Source organism: Rattus rattus, chromosome 12 (genome assembly GCF_011064425.1).
Source record: "Rattus rattus isolate New Zealand chromosome 12, Rrattus_CSIRO_v1, whole genome shotgun sequence".
Taxonomy (NCBI): domain Eukaryota; kingdom Metazoa; phylum Chordata; class Mammalia; order Rodentia; family Muridae; genus Rattus; species Rattus rattus.
Window position 1 is genome coordinate 7,767,895 of NC_046165.1, and position 8,979 is coordinate 7,776,873.

Below are 8,979 nucleotides of genomic sequence, written 5' to 3' on the forward strand. Positions count from 1 at the left end.
TAGAAAAAAAACAACCAGCTTGATCATGGTGAATGATCTTTGTGATGTGAGCTTTAATTCTGTTTGCAAGAACTTTACTGAGAATTTTTGCATCTGTGTTTATAAAGGAGATTGGTCTATATTTTTGTTGTTGTTATCTATCCTGATAGATACTGGCTATCAGGATACTGATACTGGCTTCATGAAAGCTTTGGGGGACCAGAGATGAAATCTAAGATGGCTGCTTAGCTGACCAACATAGCATGAAAGCAAACCCCTAAATATCTATACATCCACAGACCACTGTAATCCTTAAGAGACCCTTCTTGAATAGGAGGAAGGATTGTGGGTCCTGAAGAGGACAGGAACTCTACAGGAAGACCCACAGTGTCAACTAACCTGGACCCTCAGGCTATCAGAGGCTGAACCACCAACCAAAGAACACACACGGGCTGGACCTAGGCCTCCCTGCACATATGTGGCAGGCGTGCAGCTTGGTCTTCTTGTGGGTCCCAAACAACTGGAGCAGGGGCTGTCCCAAAAACTGCTCCCTGTCTGTGGGATATGGCTGGGCTGCCTGTCAGGCCTCAGTGGGACAGGAAGCTCCTAGCCTGGCAAAGACTTTAAGTGTAGGTTTTGGCGGGGGTGGGGGACGCAGAGAAGGGGAATGGGGAGAGGGAAAGGATTGTGGGAGGTGGTGACTAGGAGTGGGGCAGAGAGCAGGATGTAAAGTGATTTTAAAAAGTTAAATTAATTAAAAAGAAAGACTTTTCTCCTTATAGTGAACAGAGATAAATGCAGAGCAATGGCTGCACATGATGCTGGGATTAAAGGGCAGCAGAGCCCAGACAAGGCAAGCCATACACAAGGCTGTGATGGTTTGTATATGCTTGGCCAAAGGGGTGGCCCCGTTAGAAGGGGTGGCCCTGTTGGATTCTGTCTTAGTTAGGGTTTTACTGCTGTAAACAGACACCTTGACCAAGGCAAATCTTATAAAGGACATTTAATTGGGGCTGGCTTACATATTCAGAGGTTCAGTCAAATATCATAAAGGTGGGAGCATGGCGGCATCCAAGCAGGCATGGTGCAGGAGGAGCTGAGAGTTCTACATCTTCACCTGAAGCCTGCTAGCAAATACTGGCTTCCAGGCAGCTAGGATTAGGGTATTAAAGCCCACACCCACAGTGACACACCTACTCAACAGAGCCACACCTTTTAATAGTGCTACTCCCAGGGCCGAGCATATACAAACCATAACAGAGTAGGTGTGTCACTGCCTTGTTCTTATAAGAGTTGCCTTGGTCACGGTGTCTGTTCACAGCCGTAAAACCCTAAGACAAAGAAAGCCATTAGGCTCAGGACAGAAATATTGCAGAAGAGATTGGAGGAATCCGAGAGCTGCAGGAGGAAGATGGGCGCTGTGAAAGACTATTTTCAAGCAGGTCACTGACATAAGAACCACAAGCACACGGCAGATTTCCCGTGGTGTACCCACCCATCCAACCGTGTGTCTACTTGTGAGCCCATCGGGCAATGACAGTTATTTCAAAACCCAGGATCATATAGATAGCTCTGATTAACCTACAGGATACTTAACAGAAACAAAACTAATAAACAGGGGTAACCGGGAGGAAGGCGGTGGTGGTGGTGATTAAGGTGATAAGAAAATGGAATAGAGCGGAGGGACGGAAATACATCGTGGATATGTCTGAAATTATGGGAGAACAAAATTCACTACTAATAAAAACCCACGAAAACCTAAGCAAATAAAAAGCTTTCTCCCTCGTCCGCTTAGGTCTGACCTTCCACCTCTGATCCGATGCTTGGCCTTTCCGGTGGAGACAATGCCTGCCGTGAGTCACCTTGTTAGTATGACTATCAGGGTTCATCATAAATCAGACACTACTTAATCACTTAGAAAGTTCTAAGAACTTAGGAAGCAGTGAGGCTGGAGGGCGTGTTCTGGAAGGAGGGAGGAGAAAGCAAATGCTCGGTTCCACAGCCTTAATTTTAGTCTCATCTACATTAGCAAAAGACTGGAAACCAACAGTGTTCACACCAATGAAAACGGGTTGAGCGAATTAAAGCCAACACACACAGCAGAGTGCATTACATGGGAGGCTACAGAACACGTGACTAGGTACGCCAAGGCGTGTGATATGTTACAACCTGCTTGTAATACATATGTGTGTTTATCCACGCATGGATCCACTTCTAGAAAGACAAACAAGAACAATTCCAGGTAATAAAGCAGTACTCGGAAATGGAAATGAGGGGTGGATCTCTCCCATGTTAAATCTCAATCCCCTTTAGAGCTCTTTCGGATTTCTGTGCAAAATGCATATGCTACTTGCTAAAGAAATGGTGTTGCACACGTCTGAGACTACTAAAGACAATTATAACTTTAATCAGTTCCTGGCTACAGGAAGGGCATGTTATGTGTTACACTGAATGAGGCTGAGTGTATCAGGAGGCAGGGGAATGTTTTCACAACCCTAAATGACCCCAAGCTAAGATGTGTCATTGTTTTTAGTTTCCTTTTCCTACCAGCTACTTCTAACTGCTGTCATTTGGTCCACATGACGTTACACGAAAGGGGAGCTGCTGTAACACTGGAAGAGTCTTCTCTTCACACCTGACTAAAGATAGTCTATACCTGCACGCTCCATGTACGTGAGCAAAGGACGAGACAGGCACTCCGGAAGCCAAGTGAGCAGTGCGCGTTAGTTAACGCCATACCACCACTGTGTACTTTTTTCTTCAGAATTTCTTTTATTCGCTCACACACAAAATATATCTACATTATTGTTTTGTGTTTGCGCATGTGTGTAGACGCAGTTGCCATGGCATACGTGTGGAGGCCACAGGACAACTTGTCAGATCCACTTTTAGGTGGGTTCTTGGGGTCAAACTCAGATCGTCAGTCTCGTGTGGCCAAACACTTTGACCTACTGAGCCGTCTCACTAGCCCCAAAACTGTACTTGACAGCCAGGTGGGCTGAGGCAGAACTGCCATGATTTCCAGGCCACTTTAGGGTACACAATGAACCCAGCCTGAGTTACAGGACAAGGCTCTGTCTCAAAAGCATGAAAACAACACACACACACACACACACACACACACACACACACACACACACACACACACACACACCACACACACACTATGCATCTGAGTGTCTAGTGTGCACGAGGGAATGTTCGAGGCACAATGGAGAAACTCTTACAATTCATACTCTAGAGTAGAAACAACACAAGACAGAGCCATTGGGCCTGGGGAAGAAAGGACAACTGGAGCCGACAGCTGTGTTAGATGAAACCATGTGTCAGTACGCAGTCGGAAAGCCGTCTCTGTATGATACTGAGGTTGAACCTAGAGCTTCATGCATGCCGGTGAAAAGTATGGGTGAACGTTATTCCAGTAAGGAGGGATTAAATACACACACACACACACACACACACACACACACACACACACATCTTGAAATACTTCTAAACTTATAAAACCCAAACCCATCCTGCAGTATGACTAACATACAGGGTTCCTGTAGGTGCGCCATCCCATTTCTCCTCGGGGTCTGTTTTGGCTGTGCTGTAAATGGCTTCAGGGCCTGGCCAGCTTCTTCCCATACCTCCAGGTCTCCTGGAACTCTAGAGTAGCCACGCACCATGCCCACGGTGTCATGCAGACAGCTCCAGGTGTGGAAGTGAGAAGCAGGGAGACACTCAGAGGACAGCAGGATGGAAGCTACAGGGCACCCGCTGGTCTCCCAACTTAACAGGAAAAGTCAGTTTGGCCTCATTTCATGCACCTATGTTGGTTTTAAAGGAGGCAGAATCTCTTTTCATAGTCTCCACTGTTTGCTGCTTGTAACAGTCTCATCACCTCAAATCAAACCAAAGCCCTCTAAGGTTTGATAGCACAGATGCTAGGTCTAAGAATGCTTGACAGACAATTGCAGTCGGAAGAATGTCTCGTAAGGGAAACATGTCAGAGGGGCCCATGTTCTGGTTTTGTGATGTGTGTATGTTCCAATTCCATCAGATACGTCTTCATTAAGATCATGAACAGTTCTGAAAGCAAGCTCTTCGGCCGGGACTAACCCCGGCTGGCTGGAAGTAGGTTTGAGTACTGAAGTGGACACTCATTTCCCACTTTAGCACAACTGCAGGTTCAATAATGAAATCATCGGCCAAATCTAACTACAAACATTCGTTCGTTCTCATTAAAAGCACACACAGCTCGGGTTGGCTCCACTGCTAGGGACGCTTGCTGCTCTCAGAGGGCTGGCATCTTAGCACAGGCCTCTCGACTGCCTGTGACTCCGGCTCTGGGCAATGAGACGCCCTCTTCTGGCCTCCACGGACTCCCACACACATGCACATGCACACATTAAAACATATGCACCCAATGACATGTCCAGAACTCATCATAGTAAAAATTAAAGAGAGGTCGGTGAGCTTCAGAGAAACATTTATTTATCCCCACTCAGTTCAATGAGTGGCTGGTTTAGTCACACTGAGGTTAAAATGTCTGATGTACAGTGGGCATTCACATTAGTATACATGCCAATAAAATCAAACATCTTCCTGTTCTCTTAAATAAAAAACAAGTGCTTCTTCATAGGAGGGGGGCCTCCACATACGATCTTTAAAGGAAAAAGAACATAAAAACTTCAAAGGCGTTGTCTGAGGGGATGTAATTTAGAGTATTGAGTAAGAAAAGAAAACAGATACCATTATGGCATGAAATCCTTTTCTCCTTGGGCTTGTTAGGTGAGGACAGTTCTGATCATTCCTTAGCAGCTATTTTTCTTGACTTAGTAATCTCTGACAGTAACATAGAAATGATTAGCAAACATTAAATATATTAGAAACAATCACACACCCTGTTAACACGCTGTGCACAGCGGCGAGAGTGGAGCCCACGTCCTGCTGTCTGTCCTCTGCTCTCCACTCCCTTCTCACTGCTCCCAGGCAACAGGCTTTACCGAAGGCTTCACTCCTGGGTTCCTTCATTTGCTTGTTTTGTTTTTCAAGACAGGGTTTCTTGTGTAGTTTTTAGCTTAACCGACCTGTACTTGAACAAAGTGTAACTTGTAGAAATGTTTTCATCACGGGCCGGACTGCATTACTTTGTCATTTTGCCAACTGAAACACATTTTGTCTTAAAATGTAGCAGCGTGTTTTCATTTTCACTAAAACTACAGCAAGGAAAAACGAAGGCAAAGCCACGCCTTCTCCATTGTGCTCCATTCCCTGAGTGCTTTCACTAAAAACTCAACTACAGGTAACTGCACCACTTCCTGCTGCCTAAAACTATGGTAGGCAGGCAGAAATATTTAAAATTCGCCAAAAGTAAACAAAAGGTTCAAACAACTTCACAAATACCAATGCGCAGCGAGCACTGGCTACTACGCAGAGGCTCTTTAACCAGGAATGTTTTCAGAGAGCCAGCATCCTTAGTTTGGGGGGTCTCACACACGCACACATGCACACACACACACACACACACACACACACACGCGCACACACACACACACATGTACACACACACGGCTTTATTACAAAGGATTCAAGATGGCAACTACTTACAATCCAGTGCCAACATGGATTATAACAGATCCAGTGAGTATTTTGTTTTTCAATTATTCATAGAAAATTTAATCCTGATTAAGTATCCTTGGGCAGGAATTCATGGGTAGTTGATGACTGAAGCCAACATTCATGTGAAATGCTTCTGTTAATTTAATCTATGTCTACAGCTTAATTATGATTGGGGATTCAGTGTAAGAGAAATGAATTATCTCGGGATTAAAATTTCAGTGCCATACCACATACTACGTTTTCCTTCTTTCTTTTTAAACACAAAACCCTGCTTGTCCCTTACCCACGTCCTCAGACTTAAAACCCTCTGTTCTTACAACCAATGTAACGTATCCACGATTTCCCACACATTATCCAGAATCCTTTCCCAATCAAGATAAACCTGAAGCAGGGCCAACAATACAAGAAGAAATTGCAGAATAACTCCACCCATGAATGAACAAAAGCTAATTCATGTAACTGTTAACATATTTTCTATTTATTTCCTCAAGTAATTTCACTTTCAAGTCCTTTAAATTGTAATTTGAAATGCATGTTCTTTAAAGCATAAGAAGTAGTTTTAGAATCAGTGCATCACACTGATCTCCTAACTGGGCTAGCTGGACACACAGGGCAAGTATCGTTTCGGCGAATACTGTAAGACGATCAGGCCTGAGGCTGCTACTGAGGAGGCATGGGAGTGCGGCCACCTGGCCCACATGTAACCTAAGCAGTCTCTTTCACATTTATCTCCGCATGGAAAGCTTCAGTCACCTTGGACGTTCACTGAGTCCCCTCCAGAACACTGATTACTTTCTGCTGACACGGCTGACATTCCATTCTATAAGACGCTCTGCCTCCACAGCAAGGGCACGAGACAGCGGCACCCACCGCGCTGGATCCTATTGCACATCCCCATCCACTTGTTCTTCAACAGAGTTCAAGCATCAGAACTGGGGGCGCCCTTTGTGTGCAGACGAGATGGTGAGGGGTAGTGTTACTGAGGAGAGTGAGGAGACCTCCCAGTAAAGACTGTGGGACAGGAAAAGTCTGTACAGAATGACCATGGCCACAGCCTGGCAAAGGATGACACCTACTGTGATAACCTGAAAGAAAGCAAAGGAATGTTTCACTCATGCAGAAGCAGCAAGTGCGCCCAGCTTTCCCTGATTCCACTTCTGGGCTCTGCACCCTGTCTGCCCGCCTCTGCCTTCCACCACGAGCCAATTCATGAAGCACGTTCCACAGAGTCGGACTCATTGTCAGGACTGTGGCTGTCCACGGGTAGAAGCCCGTCGATGACTCCTTTTCGGATGCTGGAGTAGGGCAGAAAAGCACCTTCTCTCCCATGGGTGTGGGTGTGCACGTTACAGACAGGAGCATTGATAACAAGGAAAGCAGGGTCTGGCTAGTTTAGAATAGCAGCAAACACGGTCCTATGTAAACCCTGAAGACACTTAACTCACATCTACAAGCACCAACGGCAGACACCCTCCCCCCCATCCCCACCCCCGCTGAAATGCCACAGCCATTTGCTGCTGAAGGGAGGCAGGCAGGCATCGTCACCATCGACGCTGGCCTACTCTACTCTGCAGTCTGCTAAGGCAACGTGACCTCTGCCTCTCTCGGCTGTTATAGTACAGTAAACAGCTGCAATCATTTCTCTAAAAACCCATTACATGTCCTCTAATTTAATTCATAAAACACGATTCTGAAATGGCTCTGACTCATAAAAGCTATTTCTAGGCTGGGTGTGGCAGCATGTGCTTGTAACCCAACACTTGGAGGGCAGAGGCAGGAGGATCATCTGTAGGACAATTGAGGCCCAGGGCTATGTAGTCTGATCCTGTTTCAAAGAGAACACAAAAAACTTACTTCTAACTTTTTGCTTATAAACTAATTCTTAAGCTCTTTTTCAATGTTTGTAACTTCTAATTTATGTATTCAACAATGTCAATATCTTAAGAAATTTAAAGAACTCCAGAAACTTCTGAGGTCGTCGCTATTTCCTACTGACACGAGGGTTAAATACTCAGACTCTTTCCCGAAGACTAACACTGACCTTATCTCTTTGGTAGTCATTGAAAAAGACAGCGATGCACGCGAGTGCTGGCTGGCACAGGAACCACAGGATGCAGCCCTGGAAGGAGCAAACAGAGTCAGAACTGTGCCTTCACAGTGCGCAGATTAAAACATCCCCAAGACACAGCAGGTCACGGCGGCGCACACTGCAGTCTTCTAAGCACCAGGAACCCTTAAAGCAGGAGCACTGCAAATTTGAGGGTAGCCTGGGCTATCAAACAATGTCACTAATATACTTAGGGCCAAGAGAGGAGACAGGGATCAGTGGTTATGAGGATTTGCTCATGAATTCAATTCTAGTTCCAGGGGATCTGACATGGTGTGTGTGTGTGTGTGTGTGTGTGTGTGTGTGTGTGTGTGTGGTGTGTGTGTGTGTGTGTACACAAAGGCAAAACACACATATGCATGAAAGAAAAATCTTAATGCTCTCTCTGTCTCTCTCTTAGGTCCTAACTAGCTTCAATTGCACCTCAGAGTAAATGGGAAACAGAATGTAGAAATTTAATTTTGCCCTGATATTAACACTTCTTTTCCCTAAGCAAACTGTTAATGTGGGGAGTATCTACAACACTACATTTGCAAATCCGTTACAAATGGATACTATTGTGGGAAGGGAAATAAAGCCACAAAGACATGTCCACATGTCTGTCCACATGTCCGTCCTGAAATAAACCCAGAAAGCTGCCCAGCCCTGGTGCGCGTGGTCACTCGTTTGCAGGGCGTTGCAGAGGAGAGTGGGCAGGACAGAAGGGAGGTTGTACATTATGCTTTCGAATCCCTTCCCTGTGTTCCCATGGGATGTGGCAATGCATCTCTTTTTCAAAATGAAATGTGAAACAAGTTTATACTGCTTGCCGCACTTTAAGATTGAGGAGCAAGAAAGACAGTGTTCAGGATGTTTCTACTCGTGGAAAGAAGGAAATGCAGGTAGGAATGCGTGTATTTAATTCCCTGGCAGAGAGGCGTCAGGGCTGGTGGCACTGGCTCTGTGAGGAAGTGAAGAGAACTAGAAGAGAAGCCCGCACTCTGCGTGACTCTAAAGCACTCGATTAGATCGGTGTTCAAGAACCCAATCCACCCTTAGACTGCCCAGGCACAGGGATGCGCACGGACAGTGCAATGCAGACAACGCCCACGCAGCCCGTGTGCCGACTCCGGGCCGCACATGCTCTCCATCACACATGGGAACTCCAGGAGTCACAGTTCACAGTTAATGGCTGCTAACAAACATTTTTTTAAAAATCCCACAGTAAAAAGTGAAAGTCACCACTGATAAGGAAAAACCACGATGGGGTGTGGGGTGTGGGTGAAGCAGCCCTCAAACACCATACG

The 8,979-nt window shown here is 45.8% G+C and overlaps 1 protein-coding gene across 2 annotated transcripts in view; it reads right to left on the bottom strand.

The window, feature by feature from the left end:
* Positions 1–4,436: 4,436 nt before the first annotated feature.
* Gpr180 (G protein-coupled receptor 180) overlaps positions 4,437–8,979 on the bottom strand; it is a 30,195-nt gene continuing 25,652 nt past the window's right edge. For both annotated transcript variants that reach the window (XM_032917652.1, XM_032917653.1), the window contains exons 8-9: positions 7,628–7,705; positions 4,437–6,671 (exon numbers count right to left, since the gene is read on the bottom strand). In XM_032917652.1, coding sequence (XP_032773543.1) covers positions 6,513–6,671; positions 7,628–7,705 — 237 coding nt within the window. In that variant the 3' untranslated portion in view covers positions 4,437–6,512. The remainder of the gene's footprint in view (positions 6,672–7,627; positions 7,706–8,979) is intronic.